Raw genomic sequence first — 21,564 nt, 5'->3', positions numbered from 1 at the left:
ATTATGAACTACTGCAATAATGCAATGAAGATGAGCAAACAGAGGAAGGGCCAGCTCACATCCACTTCCAGAAACCTACAAAGGGAAATCAAGTCATTGGCCAGGAGTTATAGAAAAGTTGGGAGCAGAGCCAATGACTTGCTCTCCAAGGCATACCAGGATGGGATTCCAGGTTTTCCCTGGGAACCTTGATAGTGGAACATCACAGTTGGAAGACTTAGCCATACAACTTCCACAATTCTATTCCCAAATGTTCCATTTCAAACACTACTCTTAGCCTCATGCTGAATGGGTGGGACTGTAAACCTGAGTAGCCTCTTTAAACTTAAAGATAATTTGAGACATAAATCAATGCTGTCAATGCTTGAAGCTGGGGAAGAGCATTGGGAAAGATGAGAGATATATTTATTTTGTGCAAGGTTTCCATGAGGCTGAGCTCACCCACCAGCTGGACTCCAAGTTTTTAATATGCAGTAAGTCAGGAAGGGTGGGTTGTGTGAGTTAAACAAAAATCAGCTTTGTCTCTGAACCTCTCTCTAGACAACAGGTTCCCAGACAGCAGGTCTCTGTCTAGTTCATTGTCACAGTCTCCAAGGTATTAGATGTATAGTGCTCATTACATTTTTATTGAATGAGTGTGAGAATTGAAAATTAAAAGCACTCCCCAATTGTTCTCTTAATCATCTATTCTACCACTCTTTATCTACCTACTTGTACATTCAAAATTTGAATAAAGAAAAATTATCAGTACCATCTCACAATGGACCTGCTATTAAGATTATTTTGTAAAAATAAATAAAATTTCTATCTTAAGCAATTTTCTTTTTTTTTTACAACCAAAGAGATTCAACATTTATTTTATCATAAAAGTCCAGCAAATAAAACTATATACAAGATCCATGCAAAGAATCCAGTTACACACAAAGACACACTTAAAACCTCATTAAAACACAATCTCCACAACGGCAGGGAATAAAACCAGTAAGAACAAGTATCCTTAGTGAGAAACATAATCATGTTTGTATTTTGGATGCTGCTTAAATCCAATTCTCTCCCCAACGATGAGGCACTGGATGACCCACTCCTGTGACACCACGGGCAACTGCAATGCTTCCGCACACTTCAGCACCGAGGCCGGGCATGAAGGATCCGTCACCACCACATCAAACACACCTAATGCAATATCAATCCAGAATTCTTTGTTCTTCAAGGCTGTACCCAGCTGGCAGCAGGTAATTTCGATAATTCTGTAGCTGGTTGGCATGACAACTGTCATTGACCCATACATGAGAGACACAAGGGATCCCACTGGCAAGGCACAGGAAGTACTTCCGGGTTCGACAGTGCTGATCAGCAATTAGGAGACATTGGTAGGCTGTGTTGCACTGGGGTTCATTGAAGTCTTCAAGAATATAGCCAGCTCCTGCTCGAAGCTGAGATTCAGTGTACTGCTTGTTAAATGGAGGAATTTCTAAAATATCCTCCTCTTCCTCACTGCTTCCTGGAGGACCATCTGGTTGTTTGGAGCGGCTGGTCAACTTGTCAGTGGTGGTTGCCATGGTGAGGAGAAAGGCATAACCCAGAAACAAGGTTTTGTTGAGGGGCAATGGCCCTCTCTGCTCCTCCAGGGTGGATGTTTCACCCATGTTGTCTCCAGCCTCACAGGGGCTCACAATCTCTCCTGCCCCCATCGCACCAGGTTTCACAGTGGCAGACTTCCGACCTCGCTTGGCAGGGGACCGTTCCTCTTCAGAAACCATCAGTTTTCTTTTGCCTGAAGTAGCTCCCACGGAGGCTCGAGGACTGTCTGTGGCCTTACGGGTAGGGGTTGTGCTGCTACTGCCAGAAGCAGTAGGGGTAGCTGGGGAGCTAATGTTACTGCGTCGTTTCCGCTTCCCTTCTACCAAATTGTCTACGCTGATATCTGCTGCCTTTGTGAGGGGTGTTACTGCCTCATATGGACCAAGGCCATACTGCTCTCTCAGTCTGTTCCCTTGCTCCAAGGAAAGGATGACAGCCATCCGCTTATACCACTTCCTCTGTCCTTCTTTTTCAATGCTGTAGTACAGCTCTCCAGACTCCTTCTTGTGACCTTTGACCACTCCTGCACTGAAATACTTGTCCTCTGAGAGTGCTGTCACTTCAGTATCCAGTGGAATGGGGTCACACAGCAGAATGTCTTTGCCCAACACATCACACTCGTACCCATCATCAAAGAGCAATTTATACTTCCCAGCTCCCACATCTCGTGTGATTTTTCCAGAGTAAAAATAACCATTGGATGACCACTTAGCAACAACACGAAGCCCTACAAAGCTATTCCCCAGAGAAGAAGCATCTAGGCCATCAGAAGGGCCAGCAGCGGCCTGGAAAGGAATCTCAGGAGAGTCACTCCGACGCAAGGTGCCAGCACCCACATCTGCTCGTTTGGTGGAATCTGGCACTCGGGACACAATGCGGGTGAAGGTTTTATCATCCGGTGACATATTAGGTGAAGCGTCCTCTATGCCCAAAGGGCCAGGAACAGCTGTCTCTCTCAGTTTTCCTGGGCCTCCTCGGGAATTGGGCAAGGCAAAATCTGCAGGTTCTGTCCCACTGGTTTTCCCTTTGAGTAGTCCGGCTCCTCGCCCTGAGCTGCCACTGCTGTGCATGGCTGAGAGACTTGTCCCACTTGACGTGTGGTGTAAGCTGGAGGCCTTGGAGGAGAAGGAGCTGATATCCCCCAGATTGCCTGAAGAACCCCCAGTCTGTGAAGGGGAAACTTCAGTTTCACATTCCTGACACTCTACAATTGGCTCTTCAGTCTCCTCTGTCACTTTTCTTTCTACTTCTGTTCCATCCACATAATACACATCTGTGATAACACGAGTGACAAGTGTGCGAACCTCACGAATTGTTCTCATGTGGCGATGCAAGACATGGCCATGTGGAGGCTGAGGCATTTCAAACTCCTCCTCTCCCTGGCTATGCAGTGACTCTGTATCATCCCCAGAAGCACTGACTGGCTTTTCACCACTCCCTCTCTCAGTCTGAACTGTAGCATCTTGCTTTCCAGAGTTCTGGTCCACTGTACTCGTCCACTGTTCACAAACATTCTTTACAGTCTGAGTTGCTGCTGAAACAGTTTCTGGGGCCGAAAGGGAATGTTCTATTGTCTGGATTCCTATGTTATTTTGGCTGGGCCTTTCAATCAAAGCCTTAACAGGTTTTTCCCAATTATTATTTTGTCCTTCTTGCTGGCCTTCTGGGACACCTGTCTCCATTGCTTCCTCTTGAGGACTAGATGACCTCTGTATAGTCATCCGCTGGGAGAAAGGAAAAGTATGGTCCCTGGCAGGACTAGCAGATCCCAATTTTTCTTTGTCTTCTTGAGTACTTGGAAAACGAAGCAAGTTCCCCCTGATGGGTGCAGAATGGGAATCTTGACTTCGAGCCTCATTATGTTGCCGAGTTTCAGAGCTAAACACAGACACGGTCTTCTGAGGACTGGCAACAGCCTCAGCAACAGCAGCAGATCTGCTTTCTCTTACACCAATTGTAGGTTTTTCCAGGGTAAACTGCAAAGATTCTTCACTTTCCTCAGTCTCAGGAGTCACCAGTTTCATTCTTAGAGACAACTTATCTGTTTCTGGGGTAATCCCAAAATCTCCTTTTTCATTCTCATGTACAGGATCATTCATCTCCACCATACTTTCAGACATCACTTCAGTGGCTGCTACAGTGCTTTCTGGGTAACTGCTAACACCAATAGGAGTACTATGCCTTTTAGGCTCCAATTTTAAGTGGCCAATAAGAGGTGGAGTTGCACCTGTCAATGGTGGGATAATATCACCTTCTTTAGGCAAAGTGAAATGAAATGGAGTTTCACTAGAGCTTTCACAGAAGCTTTGTGATGCATGAGCCTTATCCAGCTGCTGGGCCTCTATACCTGCACCCAGCTGGTTTGCATTAGCCATTTTTGAGTTTTCTATTAAGGTGTTATCTTTTCTATCTTGAGATTGAGTCTGCCGCATCTCTTCATTACATCTCAGGGCATCATCCATTCTTAGGATAGTCAAGAGAGGCTGTGGGGAGTCTGCCTCAATAGTTTCCTTTTCTGCAGTCACTGATTTCAAACCTCTTTCACTGTCTGCATTCTTTTCCTCTTGGAGATCTGACCTATTCTCAGCACATGGTTCCATTTCTGGAGCATCATCCTCCCATGACTGGGAATCTGAGCTTTTCTCTACTCCTTCCAAAGGTTCACAGGAAACATCACCTCTTGGAGATGGTTCTTTCACATCTACGATGACAACACTTGAATCCTCTGATGTGGCTTCTTCCCAAGCTTCCTGATCCTTATGTTCTAATTCTTGGTCAAATACTGGGAGCTTTGGAGGAGAATCAATACTAATCACACTGGTTTCAACTTCCATAGTGTCCTGGCACTCTTGTTTGGCAATTTCCTTTGAAAGACACAATCCTTGGGATTGGGTTTCAGCGAGAGAAAGATGGAGTGGCTCACTCTCCATTTCTTCTTCTTTAGGCTCCTCTTCTTGACTTTCACGTGGAGTCTCAGGGATTTCTTCCACATCAGAACCTGTCGACCCTTCCTCTGGATGATGATCTTTTATTTCCATAGCTTCTTCCTGATCTAACACATTAGAGAGTGCTTCAAATCGAGTAGCTGGAGAAGGAACTGCCTGACTCCCTGAATCACATGTGAGATCAATACAGACATCTTCTGCTACACTATCTTCTCTACCTTTGCAATCAGTAGTTAAAATGCTACTACCATCTCTTGTTTCCATGTCTTCTCCCTTTTCTCTGTCATCATTCTGACTCAGTTCTACTTGTTCATCTTGTTCTGGATTCCTTAAGACATTACTGTTTTCAGCAGGAACTGGCTTGGAATTAATAACAGAAGACATGGGTTCTGTATCTTCAATCTGTGTGTTTTCTCCATCTTCATCAATTCTATGAGAGCTCAAACTCTCCATCTTTGGGGACTGACTATACTCACTCGCAGACAGCATCAATTTACAAGAATCCCCTGTCAGCGATAGCCCAATATCCTCTGTAGAATTCTGTGGTCCAATTCCTGATGTTTTAGAACACTCAACAGTCAAAGAGGAACTATGCAAATCCCCACTTTTTTTCCCATCATTTGATGGTTCTTCTAAACTTGGAGATGGAATGAAAATGTCATGAGAAAACTCTGGTTGGGTTGGGACAGGGAGTGACCCAGGTGACTGGTGTGCTCTGAGATACTGGTGTTGATATAATAGGCTCAGCTGGAAGAGGATGATTATCTATCTCTACTGGTGTAAATTTCTTCTGAAAAGATTCTCCTCCTTCTTCAGGTAACACTGACATATTCATTGGATCATCTTTTCTCCCTTCTTGTTCTGTGGAACTAGTTGGAACAATAAAAGGAGTAGACCGGAAAGCATCAGGAGAAGGAGCAACAAGATCTGAAGAATTTGTAGAAAGACTGTCCTGAACAATAGACCGCTGACCAGAAAGCTGCAGAAGGTGCAGAGTAGTGGCAGGTGTGGAGGCCAGAGAACACCCACCATCTTCTCTTGAAGGAGTGGAACAATCTGTTTTACTGCTCTGGTCAAACATGTCTTCCTGAGTAGACCGAGGCTCTGGTGACTTCTCAACCTGCAGTCCACTTTCCAGATGTTCTTGAGCAGATAGTTGTTTTGCTTCCATAGCAAGAGATACTTTGGAACTAGTAATCATGTTCTCTGACCTTGCAAGTAGGGGATTTTGCTCTTTTGCCACCTTTATATCCTTATTGGCAGTGACATCCTTGTTGGGTTGTTCTGCCATGGAGAGAGCATCACTAGACTGTTCTTTAAGTTTCGTTGCAATATTAGCATCAACATTGGACAGCCCAGTATACCCAGAGTTGGTGGTCGCTGACTTGACATGTTCTTTTTCTACTTCATATGGCACAGTATTTTCTTCAACATCCTGGCTCTGGGAAAGTTCCAAAACACCAAAGCCTAACTGTGATGAAGCAGGATCTTCACCATCAAGGGAGTGTGTGATCTCATCCAGATTATCTTCTTCCTTTTCATCTTGTACTTTCTCTCCCATCTCTTTTTCCTTTTCTTCCATAGGAGCAGATTCTACCGGCATTTCCAGAATACTGCTTGTTCTCTTTCGCTGAGGTAACTGTTCTATCACCGGACTGATGAAACCACATGTGTCCAAATGAGAAGAATCCATAGGTTCTTCCACTTTTTCTTTCATATGTTCACCATTATTGTCTCCTTGCTCTTCTTCAACTGCTTGTTTGGGATTAGATGCAACATCCAACTCGGGGTCGTCTTTGTGTGCCGGTAGTAGATGCGGGAGGTGCCGAGAGAGGAGAGGGAAGCGAGAACCACCAGCTGCAGCAGCAACATCAGCATCATCTTGAGCCTGGCTTTCAGGCTGGGAGTCTTCGATGAGGAGACAAGGGGTGTCTTGCTGAGAGAAACCCGATTCCAACGGACTTCCAGTCGGGTCCATCTGCTCCCCTAATGGCCTTGCTTGGCCATTATCACCTTCCTCAGAGTCCCAATTCTCTTCTCTCCATTTTGGCCATCGTCCCCCCTACAACGCTCTCCCCCTCAGAGAGAGCCTGAAGGGGTCCTTCACCCCTGAACCCCGTCGCGTTTTCCTCACGACCACCGGGACTGGCTGCTTCCCCACCCCCTCCCCGCGCCCTCCTCAGGGGCCTCAACCCCAACCCCCGCCACCGCCTCCATGCTGCCACCCCGCCCCCTCAGGCCGGCCTCCGCTTCCAACCGCCACCCGGCGCAACGGCCTGCTCGTCTCCCCAACGGCACCGGGCATGCCGGCGGGAAGGCTTAAGCAATTTTCTTACCCTTTACCATTAATCTTTTCAAGTGGACAAATGAACAGTCATTTACAACTGGGCAAAAAACCAAAGAGAACATGAACTGAAAATTCAGTGTAGCTCGCCTTCTTAGATAAAAACTAAAAATGTTTATCAACTCAAAGATAACATATCTAAAAATATCCATTCCTGTGTACATTAGGAAGGAATGAATAATTCTGGTTTAGTATTTCCATTCTTTTAGGCTTCTTAATGAACTTCACCAATCAAAATCATAATGATATACACTTGAGTCTATGAAACAAAAGAGTTTGACTAGTGTTTTAGAAAATTGACTGTTGAAACTCTGCCAGTCCAAAAGTTTACATAAAAAAAGATGTTCTTCACCTTTCAGTTTCCCTTTCAGCTTCTCTGGTAGAGCCAACATCTGTAAGTAAAGACTTGCAGTAAACTGACTGGGCTACCATGTCTTTTCCAGTGGTATAGATTGTCATTACTACCATATGTTTTAGAGAATCAGTTTATGTTATCAGATTAGAAAATCTGAGACAGGTGGATTACTGCATAATAAGCCAACAAGCTAAAGTTAATATTTAAAGTCAGCATCTCCTGTCTATGTCTGAGTAGCATCATAACCTAAAAGCCCTTTCAAGTAGTCCCAAGGGAAGTAAGGAGCAGACAGATTATTTAAATATATGAAATTTAAATATATACTTAGCAGCCATTCCTTCATATCCTTAAAATCTTATGCAAAGCACTTCAAGAGTTGGGCATATGAGAAGTCTGCATATGCTGCAATGTTCCTTAAGGTCTTATGAAAAGGGCCAATATAAAAAAAAGGGACTGTAATTGAAGTGAGGCACAAAAAATTCCCTATTTGATATGAAAAGACTCAAATAAAGATTAGAATTGTTCAAAATATAGGACAAAACCCAATAAACAGTTCATTTTTTACATTCCTAAAATGACTTGGCTTAGATTCTTTTTTTAAATAATATCTTTATTTAAGCACCATGATTACAAACATATTTATAGTTGGGTTTCAGTCATAAAAAAGAATTCCCCCTTTACCAGTGCAACAGTCCCATCACCTCCCTTCAGCAGTGCAACATTTCCACCACCAATGTCCCCCATTTCTCTCCTCTCCCACCCTCTGCCTGTATTCAAGACAGAGCTTTTACTTCTCTCGCTCATTAACATTGTCATGATAGTTGTTAGTGTAGTTTTTCTCTAACTGCACTCACCACTCTTTGTAGTGAGCTTCATGTCATAACGTGATTGGCTTAGATTCTTAAGGCAACAATAGAACCAAGTAGAAACCCAAGAGCCCTAACTTTGTGTGCTAAGCTCTGACCAATGTACTTTACTGAAAACTCTCAAAGGGGAAGATTGATGTTCCAAATTAGCAACCCTGTGACTGCTTCAAAAGCAAAAAAGTGAAATGGTTAATGCAATGTAAAAAAATAACTTTTCTGATTTTTTTTAAGTTTCTCATCTGAAATGCAACTGACTTGTTAAAACTTGTTACAAAGAAAGCATACTTTAAAAAATCAAAATATATTATATTAGGGGCCAGAGCAATAGATAGCACAGTGGGTAGGGCATTTGCTTTGCAAGCAGTCAACCCAAGTTCAATGCCCAGTATCCCATATGGTACCCTGAGCATGACCAGGAGTAATTTCTGATGCAAAGTCAGGATTAACACCTGAGCACCGCAGGGTGTGGTTCCAATATATATTCTATTGATAAGTTCACTGTTTCAAATTAAGAATTATACAAATATTACCTTTTTCTCATCAACAAATGTATCTATCACCTAGTAACACTTCTAAAATGTTATGAGTTGGGCTTATATACACAATAATCATGATAGACAAGGCTATTATGTTAAAAAATAATCTTCTTGAGTTAACATCATAAATTGAAAGTAGGACCATCAATTAAAATAAGAACTTGCAAGTATTTTTCTTATAAAGGCAGTATGTAGTTTGATTTTGTCATTGTCTGTTCCCCATATTCTACTTTAACTGTTCTCATAGGTAATATGTAAAGGAATGAGTATGGCTGTATTCCACTAAATCTTTACTGATGAACTCTAAAATGTGAATCTTATATAATTCCACATGTCACAATATGCTATTCTTTTTTTGCCAAATGTTTAAAAATGTAATAACTATGACTAACTCATAAGCAACAGAAAAACAGGCAGCGGGGTGGATATAGTCTATGGGCCAAAGTTTGCTGACCTTGGTTTGAAAGAAAACTTTGCTCCACCAAATGTTTAAGTGGGATTGAATAGGACATGCAGACTCTTGAAGTGCTTAGCACATAGTTCTTAGAAGAGCTCAGATAATATATTCTTCCTCTGAGAGAATTAGTGGCTGGCTTGCCTTTTACTCAGATATTGAAGACCCTACAGAATCCCATCAGGAAAAGTAATGTCTCCTTGGTTTTGATTGAGAAAATATGAGATCAGCATCCTATTCTTTAAAGATGCCCAATACTGTGTAAATCTCAGTCTTGCTATAAAATAAGACTTGTTTTCTCATTTATCATGCCTCCCATAAGCAAAGGTTTACTTTACACAAGAAACCTGTAGTAAAGAAATGGACTAAAGACAGACTATTTCTTCCTTCTTACATAACCCAGTAGAACAATTCTATACTCTTCCTGCAGAGAAAATAGCCTCTCCATCTCTCAATTTTTTATACAATCTATCTGGATGAAAGGTTCAATATTTTTATATTTGTTTTTCTGATATATAAGTCTTGGTATTACACATCAGATTATCTCATTTTTTGCTCTTACTCAACAAACTGAACTGAAATTTGTGTTACCCTCCTTTATTAATTATTGAAGACATATTACCAAAGCCCATATTCAGTGTAACAAAATTTCAGCTTCCAAATGACAGGTAATGCTTCTCCTCATACTATCCTGCATACTAGAGGAATATTCATTGCCCCAAGAACACCATGTGGTTCATTTCTCACAGCACTTGACTATGCTGTTGTCTAAACATGGTGTGCCCTCCCCTTTCTTTCCATACTCAAAGCTGTACTAACACTTAAACAATACTTAACTCAGAGTTTAAATGAGATGCCACATCTACCCTGATTTTTCTTTGAAAGTTCTCATTTGAATTTTCTACTCCTCTGTATGTTCAGAGCACTATATTTTATCTCTTTTAGCCCCAGTGCAAGACTTTGCCTTTCTTTTCTTTTTTTACATTGTATCTCAACATCATACCCAAAGGGCAAGGTTCTTCTTGTTAAAGCAATAACAACATCTCTGGGACCATGATTGATCTGTGAGAATTTTCTCTGAACATTCTTGCTAGGTATCCATCTCTACAGCCCAAGACATGTCCACAGTATTTCAGATAAATGGTACATGATTCCTATACTGCTTAGACCTCTGTCTATCTAATCTCTGGGCAGACTCCTCTAACCTCTCTTTTTAATTCTATGGGCTCCACCACTTTTCCTAAGTTTTGCTTACTAGCAAAGGCAGCACCATCGCATATCATTAAAGTGAGCAGAGAGTTGATTCCCTCTGGTTTCTCCTTCATTTCCTAGCCCTTGGTCAATGGCACATTGGTAAGGGAATTGTGAAAGTTCAGTTCCCTTAACTCAGTGCTTCTCAAATAGTGGGGATCAACGCGAGGATTCGTAAAGGGGGGCGCGTTTGACCTTGGTAAACACTGTCATAACAAGCTAAGCCTCATGTTTATGTCTCTGTATGTCTCTGGAATTGAGAGTTGCTGTGTCCTGCTTCAAACCCCACTTCAAACAGCTATGTATTGCATTAATCCAGACATCACCTCTGATTTAAAAAATCAGCTCAAATTATTATATATTTTTTGAAGGTTAAAGTTTTTTTTTAATCAAGATACTATTTACAGTCGTGGGGGGGAGCACGAAAAATGTTTGCTTCTTCCTAGGGGGGCATGACAGAAAATAATTGAGAAACACTGCCTTAACTCAAAGCAGGATAGACCTGAGATGCTTGCTATGTAGGCTATAAAGCTTCCTCTGGGATCAGACCTGGAATAGCTACATGGCTAAAGAGCTTTTGAGAGGAATTTAAGGGGCCCAGAGAGATAGCACAGCGGCGTTTGCCTTGCAAGCAGCCGATCCAGGACCAAAGGTGGTTGGTTCGAATCCCAGTGTCCCATATGGTCCCCCGTGCCTGCCAGGAGCTATTACTGAGCAGACAGCCAGAAGTATCCCCTGAGCACTGCCGGGTGTGGCCCAAAAACCAAGTTCTTAGATAGCTTGTGATTTTAAATATTCTACCCTTTTGTTTATTCTTGCTTTATTATTTATCGAGTTTTAAGTTTTAAATTATTTTTATTAGGGCACCATGATTTACAATGTTATTTATACTTGAATTTCAGGCATACAATATTTTAATATCAATCTCATCACCAAGCATCAACCTCCTTCCACCAGTGTACCTCTTACCTCCATTCTAACCTGCCTCCTTGACAGGCCCATTTTAATTGAGACTGCTGAAATTTTGATTTCATGAGTCCAATACTATTGACTCTGTGGTTTAGAGATATAAATATATATGATACTAACATACACAAATACAGAGACATAATATATGCCTCTATAACCCCAATGTGCCAGAGGTCCATTGCCCCATTTCTGTTACCTTCTGTCCATCTCTTAATTTTTTTCTTTTTTAAATAATAATTACTTTATTTAAGAACCATGTTTACAAATTTTCCATGATTAAGTTTCAGTCATACAGTGTATACAACCCTTCATCAATGCACATTTCCTACCACCATTTCCCCAGTTTCCCTTCTATCTTCCCCCTGCCTGACTCTTGGCAGACATTTTACTACTCTCTCTTTCTTCCTTTCTCTTTCTCTCTTCCTTTTATCCCCTTTTACTTTTTCTTCCTTCTTGACACTGTGGTTTGCATTATCATTAATGAAGTGGTATGTATAATGCATAACACTTTATCAAAATGATCATTTCTAGCTTTCCTTGTCTTTATGGTTACTTCTTTACCCGAACTGCACTAGCCCACTATTTGTGGCAAGCTTCCTATCATGGACTGATTCCCCTAGCCCTTATCTCTATTATTTCTGGATATTATTACCATTCTATCTTTTTTAAATAATATTTTTATTTAAGCACCTTGATTACAGATGTAATTGTAGTTGGGTTTCAGTTATATAAAGAAAACCCCCTTCACCAGTACAATATTCCCGCCACCTATGCCCTCCATCTCCCATCTACCTCCATCTCTTCTTATTTCCTTCCTCAATTTTTCCATCCCCTTCCTGATTTCTATTTTCTATGATCAAGGGTAATCTAGATATCCCACTTTAATACCTGTATTCCTTCATCCTATATTCTATATTGAGATCATTTGGTATTTGTCCTTGTTCCTAAGCCTTACATAATATCATCCAGTTCCATCCAAGTTTCTGCAAATTGCATGATTTCATCATTCAATGCAACTGCGTGGTGTTCCATTGTGTACATAGACCACACCTTCATTATCCACTCATCTGTCATCGGACACCTAGGTTGATGCCATAGCCTAGCTATTGTGCTAAGTGCTATAAGATTACACTCCTATAGACAAGATATTATATTCTTACATGTAGCATTCTTTCCAACTTATAGCACCTAGGGGTAAAAAGTTTTTAAGTGAAGCAGAATATATTTGTATTACATATTATATGGAAATATTATAGTGTAATGGCAAGTTAATATTTATGCAAAGTATTTGCAACATTCAGATATTATTTTCTAGTTTAAATTACAGATATTGGTTCTACAAACCCATGTTCTCCCTTGAACACTTGGTTCATTTGCTTTTCCCTACATCTCTTTCCTTTTTCCACTTTGGAGAAGCTCATGTTCTCTCTTGAACATGTACTTCCTCTCTTTCTCTGTCTCCACATTTTTCTAAGTACGTTTAAAAGAGAACTACCTTGCTTCACTAAAAAAAGTTAGATCTTTTCTTAGCATTAAAAAATGAAGAATTAAGATTAGAAAAAAATGAGATGCTGTCACAATTCAGTTATAAAACCCCAAATAAGACATTTCATTTCCTTCAGTTTTAAATGATGTCTATATGTGTGCATGTTTACACATAGATAATATATATTATATATATATTGACTATATATATAGTCAATCTAATAAATGAAAACAACCAAATATAGCCAAAACATTTACTCCAATTAATAGCGTCGGTTGTCTATCTTATAAAAGCTATTTAGGGGCTAATTAAGAGGTAAGATGATTGCCTTGCATACGGCTAACCCTAGTTCAATCCTCAGCACCAAATATGTCTCCTGAGTAGTGAGTCAAGTGTAGGCCCCAAGGATCCCTTAGTGTGACCCAGAAACCAGAAAAAAAGGAAAAGATTATGCTAGTCCCAATTATTCCCATTTCAGTCTTTGTTTTCAGGTTAACTTGATAGACACACTGCTTTTCTACTAGAAGACTCCAAATTTTTAAACAAATCTTGAAAAATGTCTATTGATCATCACCAGCCTCACAACCTCAAGGAACAAGTCAAATGCATAAGTCTTATATCAGGATAGAATGGGCCAAATGCTAATTTTTAGGGGAAATGGACTAGGAGACAGTTCTTTTACCTTGCCTTCTTTTGCAATTCAACTTTTGAATTGAACATAATTACATTTCAGGCAGAAAAGACATTGTTCCATCACTCATCTGTATTTGTCATGACAAGTAATCACATATAATCAAAGTACCTACAACAGTAACTTGAGAAGGAAATATTTCCGTCACCTCACCTGCTGGACATCAGGATGGGGAAAAAAAGTCAATGTCTTGACTGAACAGTCAAATTAAAGTTATTTGAGTTTTTGCTATTTTATGAAATTCAGATGCTCTGATCTATAAATGCTCAACACTGTTAGGCATAGCATTAGGAAACATAAAAAAAAATCATTCAAACCTGAGAGATGATAGTAGCTAAAAGACAGATTAAAAAACTGGGCCTAGGGGCCAGAGAGATAGCATGGAGGGTAGAGCGTTTGCCTTTCATGCAGAAGGACAGTGGTTTGAATCCCGGCATCCCATATGGTCCCCTGAGCCTGCCAGGAGCAATTTCTGAGTATTGAGCCAGGAATAACCCCTGAACGCTGCTGGGTGTGACCCAAAAACAAAAACAAAAAACAAACAAAAAAAAAACTGGACCTACCACACATAATGAATGAGATTTAAGATCTGTACTATGGGTCTGTCTTGGCTACTAGAACTTAATTGTCCTTTTGGAAAAAAAATCATCTTTATTATAATATGTTACTTAAAAGACAAAATCTTCTGATGAACTCTAAGATTGCTTTTAGCTGGATAACTAATTTTTGACATTGGAGGAAAACAACTAGGTCATATATATGGTTTAATTATACAATTAATAAAAACAGTTCTATTTGTTTTTTTAAGTGAAAAAATTTTTTATTTAAACAACTTTATTACATACATGATTGTGTTTGGGTTTCATTCATGTAAAGAACACCACCCATCACCAGTGCAACATTCCCATCACAAATGTCCCAAATCTCCCTCCTCCCCACCCAACCCCCGCCTGTACTCTAGACAGGCTTTCTATTTTCCTCGTACATTCTCATTATAAGGGTAGTTCAAAACGTAGTTATTTCTCTAACTAAACTCATCCCTGTTTGTGGTGAGCTTCATGAGGTGAGCTGTAACTTCCAGCTCTTTTCTCTTTTGTGTCTGAAAGTTATTATTGCAAGAATGTCTTTCATTTTTCTTAAAACCCATAGATGAGTGAGACCATTCTGCATCTTTCAATCTCTCTCTGACTTATTTCACTCAGCATAATAGATTCCATGTACATCCATGTATAGGAGAATTTCATGACTTCATCTCTCCTGATAGCTGCATAATATTCCATTGTGTATATGTACCACAGTTTCTTTAGCCATTCATCTGTTGAAGGGTATCTTTGCTGTTTCCAGAGTCGTGCTATGGTAAATAGTGCTGAAATAAATATAGGAGGACACACGGAAATGGAAGCACATATCCTGCTCATGGATTGGCAGGATTAACGTCATTAAAATGGCAATACTCCCCCAAAGCTTTGTACAGATTTAATGTGATCCCTCTAAAGATACCCATGACATTCTTCAAAGAAGTGGATCAGGCACTTTTGAAATTCATTTGGAACAATAAACACCCTAGAATAGCTAAAGCAATCATTGGGAAAAAGAATATGGAAGGAATTACTTTCCCCAACTTTAAACTGTACTACAAAGTAATAGTTATCAAAACAGCATGGTATTGGAATAAAGACAAGCCCTCAGATCAGTGGAATAGGCTTGAATACTCAGAAAATGTTCCCCAGACATACAATCACCTAATTTTTGATAAAGGAGCAAGAAATCCTAAATGGAGCAAAGAAAGCCTCTTCTATAAGTGGTGTTGGCACAACTGGCGAGCCACTTGAGAAATTTGAACTTAAAACAGTTCTATTTGTAATTGCAATTATTGTAAAAAATGTTAATATCCTCCTAAATGTAGCATTCTCACTGCAAAAAAGTAATCTAACAAGTAATTGATGGAATTTTCAAAAATTCAATTAATTTTTAAACAAATCTCATAGTTTTACTTTTTTATTTTTTTTATTTTTATTTTGACCATATTGGCTTACATATCTTTCACAGTATTATTTTAGGTACATATTATCATTAAATCAGGGGAATTGCCACCACCAAATTTGTCCTCCCTCGACCCCCATTCCCTTCCTTCAACCCATATCCCCCACCCTCACCCCCTGGGCTCCTAGAGTAAGTGGTCCCCTCTGTGTCTAGCTTATTACTAGTGATCATATATCTGTTTGGCCCTGGTACCCTCCCTTATTTCCCCCTCTATTTGAGAGGTAGGGCTAGATAGTTCGAGTTATGTGCTTTTGTTTGAAGGAAAGAAAAGCAATAGAATGGGGCAAAAAATCAAATAAGCTGAAAATGGGCAGAGTCCTTCTAGAGGCTTTCAACCTCAGTTTGAGAGAGGACAGGAAAAAGGTAATTGAAACACTGCAACAATACAGAAAGAAATATCAAATAAAATATCCAGTGAGCACTGCAGCAATAAAGACAAGCACCACACAATAGTCTTGGTCCTGAAATCAAACCATGCTGGAGTGCAAAAAGAGAAAGATAAAACAAAATAAAATAACATTGGAGACATCAACTTCAATATCTACACCAAAATAAAGAAGTCAAAAAAATCAATCAATAAATAAATATATAAGTAAATAAAAGGATTATTTTGTGCTTCTTTTCCCCCCTGCATAGGCACAGTAACTATTGGGGACATTATAGAAGGAATTCCCTTGGCCTAGAGGGTTTCTCCACCCTTGAAGTATTCTGTCATGGGATTAACTATAGACTCCTTGCATGATCAGTTACTCTCCTCTTGGTGCTTTTGTAGTGTATGGAAGACTTCTACTTCGTCATGGATGGTAAAATCGAACCTCTGTATCTAGAGATCTTGGTAGTTTTACTTTATTTTTAACTTAGAAAACTCAAAATCTAATGATCTTTTCTTAAATATAATACTTATTTTAATCATAGGCTTACATATCATTGATGATAATATTTTAGGTACATATTAACATAAAAAAGCGGAGTTCCCATTACCGGATTGTCCTCCCTCCACCTCCGCTCCTGTCCTGCCTCCCATATCCTTCTCCCTCACCCCCGGGGCTGCTAGAATAAGTGGTCCCCTCTGTGCCTCGATTACAACTTAGAGGTCCTACACCTGTTTGGTCTTGGTACCTCCCTTATTTCCTGCTCTAACTGGGAGGTGGGACTAGATAGTTCAAGTTATGTGGTTTTGTTTGAAGAACAGAAAGGTATTAAACTGGGAGAAAAAAATCAAATACGCCGAAAATGGGCGGAGTCCTCCTAGAGGCTCTCATCCTAGGTTTGAGAGATGAAGGGGAAAAGGAGGGTGAAACACCACAACAGTACAAAAAGAAGTGTCATGTAAAATATCCAGTGAGCACTCCAACAATAAAGATAAGCACCACATAAAGGCCATGGTCTTGAGATAAAAAACATGGCAGAGCACATAAAGGAAGAAAAGAAAAGAAGAAAAAAAACAAATATAAATGGAGACAACAACTTCAATAAGCACATCAAAACAAAGAAATCGACAAAAACCAGATAAATAACTAAAAAACAAAATTGTTTTGTGCTTTTTTACTTTTTTTTTCTTTTTTCTTCTCTCCTGCACAGGCACAATAAATAATGGGGTCATTCGAAAAGGAATTCCCTTGGCCTAAGAGATACAGGGTTTCTTCGCCCTTGGAGTATATTGTCATGGGATTAACTATAGACTCCTGTCAGGTTCATTTACTCTCCTCTTGGTGCTTTTGTGGTGTATGGAAGACTTCTGCTCCATCCTGGGTGAATCAGGCCTCTGTACCTAGATATCTTGGTGTCTGCACAGGTCAGGGATTGGAACTTATGATGAAGTCTTTCTTTGTGGTTCTAGAAGTTCTGTTCCCTCAGTGTCATTTTAATCCTTCTGTGGTTGGTGCTCTTGGTCTTTGTGCTGATTCTAGAATGGGGCCTGGGATAGCGTCTTTTGTTATGTTTCCAGAAAATCCATTTTGTTGCAAATTGTCTCAGACAGACCTCTGGAACTAGAGGTCATGGTTGTTGTGCAGGTCTTAGCTCAATCCCTAGTCTAGGCCTTTTTTATTGGTCACAGGATACTACGGTCAGGTCATGGTTCTATCAGCCAGTCATCTGTAAATCGCGATCTCGGCATTTGGACAGACCAAAGGGTGACAAGTCTTCTGATTTTGTCTTATCGTTAGTTGGTGAGGTAGGATAAACTACTCTTAGGTCAAGTTGTTCCCAGTTTCCTCGATGTCAGAATATCATATTAGAGCTGGCACATGTTGGTGTCTAAACAGTATTAAGGATGTCCCGAATGGGATTTGTTTATTGTGGATGTTGTGAAGAACTGTGTCATTACTATGTCTGTGATCCAGAGTTCAAGGCTGGACAGTTGGTGTCTAATCACCTGGGGTCTAAGTTGGGTCCACGTGACATATTTTCAAGGTGGGAGATGGCCCTGTATTGTAAACAAGTATGAGTTCTTATCCCTAGTAGATAAAAGCTCGTTTTTATACTTAAGATTTCCCCTTTTTTTAGTGTGCCTTTGTAGGAAGAAATGCTGCTACATTATATTGCCAGTGCATTTGAGGGTGGAAAGAGACGAAAACAAAAATAGGTCACACACCCAAAAAAAGATAAAAATAGAAATAAAAATATATGTGCTCACATATACATATAAAAAGAAAAAAGATTTTAAAAATTAGGTAAAAAATTAAGTACCACTTACTCTAGCAGCCCAGGGAGTGAAGGTGGGGATATGGGTTGCAGGAAGGGAATGGGGGTGGAGAGAGGACAAATTTGGTGATGGGAACTTCCCTGATTCAATGTTAATATGTACCTAAAATACTACTGTGAAAGATATGTAAGCCAATATGGTCAAAATAAATTTTTTTTAAAAATCTAAAAAAAAAAAAGATAAAAGTGTATGGTATCTGGAAGTAATCTTAGTAGAAAAATAATCTTTGAAATAAAGAAGAGAAAATCAGGAAAGGAAAGGGGAGAAGAAATGTGCAAAGAGAAGTGTGATGTAGAAGACATCTGGATAAGACCAACTTTTCTGGTAAGCAGAAATATTTGAGAGCTTCCAATATAGCAGCAGCACTCACAGCTTCTAACTTATAAAATTGATCAGGTGAAAGGTAAGGAATTCTAGGAGTGTTTTGCTTTTATCATTTTATCTATTTTATTTTATCTATTTTATCATTCTTGAAAGCCTTTAGGGCCATCCTTGAGCTTTCTCAATAATTCTGACCTAATATCTCTTTCAAAATATCTTTCTGGGCCAGAGCAATAGCACAGCAGGTAGGGTTTTTGCCTTGTATATGTCTGACCTGGTTTTGATCCCCAGCATCCCATCTGGTCCCCTGGGCCAAACAGGGGTAATTTCTGAGCATAGAGCACAGAGTAAGTCCTAAGTGCTGCCCGATGTGACACAAAAACAAAACAAATATATTTTTTCTACTTATATTTGCAAAAATAAATTCTTTATCAGCCAGGAATGCTAACTTATATACCTTTTTACTACATGACATTCATAGTTATGCAAGTTGTTACTATTATCTTCATCTTTCTGATAAGGAAAAGTAAATTTATGAGGTTATAGAAATTTCTCCAAGGTTTTTGATTTGGAAGGTGACAGACCCCAGATTTGAAACTAGAATTATCTCACTCCCATCTTCATGCTACTTCCACAATATCATAGCTTTCCCAAAGAAGAGTATGCCTAAAATATTTCCATATGAGCGTGGGTATCAGAAAACAGAATAGTTTCCATAATGGGTCATAAAATACTGCACTCGAACTCTGGACTGAAATACAGAATACTAGAGGTGAGTCATTCCAATGGGAGAACAACACCCCAATGTGGAAAGCTGCCTATAATCCATGCCAAAGACTCAAAAGGATGTGTCTCTGGAATCAGTGGTTAGTCCTAGCTCTGCCAAACTCTACTTGTGTAATTGAGTGCAAATTTAATTGCCATATTTAAGAATATCTTCAGTCTCCTAAATAAATTCAAGGTCACAAGATAAGTGAAATTTGTGTTACTCAATGTGAGTTTTTTGATATATTGAACTTGATCATCTTATGAAGGTCAATTTTTTTCCTACAAAAGTCAATGTTAGCTAGGAGGCCAAAGCAATAGTATAGTGGGTAGGGTGTTTGCCTGGCATGCAACTAACCCAGGTTTAGTCTCTGCATCCTCTGTGGCCCCCTGAATATCACAAGGGGAATTCCTTAGTGTAAAGTCAGAAGATAAGCCTGAATACTGCTGAGTGTGGCCCCTAAACAAAACAAATTGAAAGTCAATTAGTTACCTGTTCTAGCCCTTTCATATTCAAGATCAATTTTATTAGGTAGATTCACTGAATAATGGTCAAAAATATTTATTTCTGAGACCAATTGTCCATGACTAAAAGTAAAATCTATGGTAGGATTAGGAAAAAAGTGATTCAATATAATCACTACTATCTAAAAATCATACAGAAACATGTTTTCCAATGGACCTTGACCTATAGCTTTCACCTTACTAAACTAGCAGAAAGATTTATAACTTCTGGGTCTGTGCATCACCTTGAGTTTACCCCCATGAAAATCTTCCAGAGAGAAGCTTCAAGGGAAAGAGAGTGTACCCCATGACCTCAACACTTCAAACCTGATTGCATACTAGTTTAAAACATCTTATGGCACACTTCCACTCACCTAGTATTCTTCTGGCTGTTGTTTTCTGTCCTTTCCATCTTTAGCACAACTGACACACACTGTCTGCCAAGAGGCACCCAGACATTTCAAACAGCTTTGCTTTGTGACCTGACATACCAGCAGGCTGCATACTTCAGTACACTGACAGCTAAGTCATGTCTTTTGTTCCAGGCACACAGATAGGGTAGAGAAAGTTCACATGGAATACTCACATTTCAAAATGTAAATAAATGGCTTGCACCGGAGGCCCAGTGCACTTAAGTCTAAATGACAAATCTTCTCAAAGAAAAGAGTGACCCAAAGGGGACTTTTCACAATTCCCTTAAGGACCCTGTGGCTTTTAGAGCTACACCTGGAGGCTGAATGAGGGGAATCTACTACCAGCAAGAGACCAGACATCCTGCCCTGGCCAGGCACATGTCAGCAGTTTCCCCCTGGTTCTTCCTGACCAGTTCCCTCAAATGTCTTTCTGATATATTTTTCCCTACTGAGCCCTATTCCTTTCATTTTTGCATTCAGAGTCTCTGTGTGTGTGTCTCTCTCTCTCACTCATGCTTTTTACTTCTTATGCTTCTCATATTTCCTAGTTCTACAACTCCATTTTTTGTTATACTTTAGAACTCTTTTAATTTCTTCCAGTTTTCCAAAGAACTTTTACAGCTGGTCCCATCTGTCTCTTCTAAATGACCCTCCACTGCTTTAATAATACTCACTTCCTCTCTGGTTCCACCTGTCTTTTATAGGCTGAACTCCACAATCTGCACATTTTAGATTGCTACTAACAAATATGGATTTGGGATGGATGCTACCATAGTTTTTAATACATCAGCCACTAATGGGTTACTACCACCTTTTAACTTTGCTGACAGTTATCTGATTTTGTCTATTCTTTGCCAGTGAGCACGCCAGGTCCCAGATCCTCCATTGGTCTGGGAATACTCCTCCCCCATCAGGATCCCTTCTGCGAGCACGGACATGGGCGCCCAGACCCTCCACTGGTCTGGGACCACTCTTCCTCCCTCAGGACCCCTTCTGCTGACCAGGTGAGCAAGCAGATTGAGGCCTTCCACACCCTCTGCCAGTCAAGGAGCTGCACGCATCTTGACCTGGGACCTTTGGGCAGGATTGAAATAACCAGCTCCCCTCCCCAAGATCACAATCTGCGTGAACCTGCTAGATAGTCTAACTTGAAACACATAAGTCCAATCATCTCAGACCTAACACTCAATTTCCTCAAATAATCCCACAGTCCATAAAACAGAATATCAAAACACTGAAGCAGTTTGTAATATCCCAATCATAGTTAGACAAGCCGTCTGACTAAGGAAAAATAAACTAAATCAAATAAACTTTCAAGCACCTCTAATACAAT

At 40.0% G+C, this 21,564-nt stretch overlaps 1 protein-coding gene across 1 annotated transcript; it reads right to left on the bottom strand.

Moving 5' to 3' along the window:
- Nucleotides 1-817: 817 nt before the first annotated feature.
- LOC125999742 (TP53-binding protein 1-like) lies at nt 818-6,846 on the bottom strand. The gene is given in 4 exon segments (XM_049767669.1): nt 818-1,187; nt 1,189-5,229; nt 5,231-6,512; nt 6,825-6,846. Coding segments are annotated over 4 exon segments (5,520 nt in total). The 5' UTR covers nt 6,832-6,846; the 3' UTR covers nt 818-997.
- Between the last annotated feature and the right edge of the window lie 14,718 nt (nt 6,847-21,564).

This window comes from Suncus etruscus, chromosome 2 (assembly GCF_024139225.1).
Source record: "Suncus etruscus isolate mSunEtr1 chromosome 2, mSunEtr1.pri.cur, whole genome shotgun sequence".
Taxonomy (NCBI): Eukaryota; Metazoa; Chordata; class Mammalia; order Eulipotyphla; family Soricidae; genus Suncus; species Suncus etruscus.
Note: the sequence above shows the minus strand (reverse complement) of the source record. Positions and strands in the feature narration are given on the sequence as shown.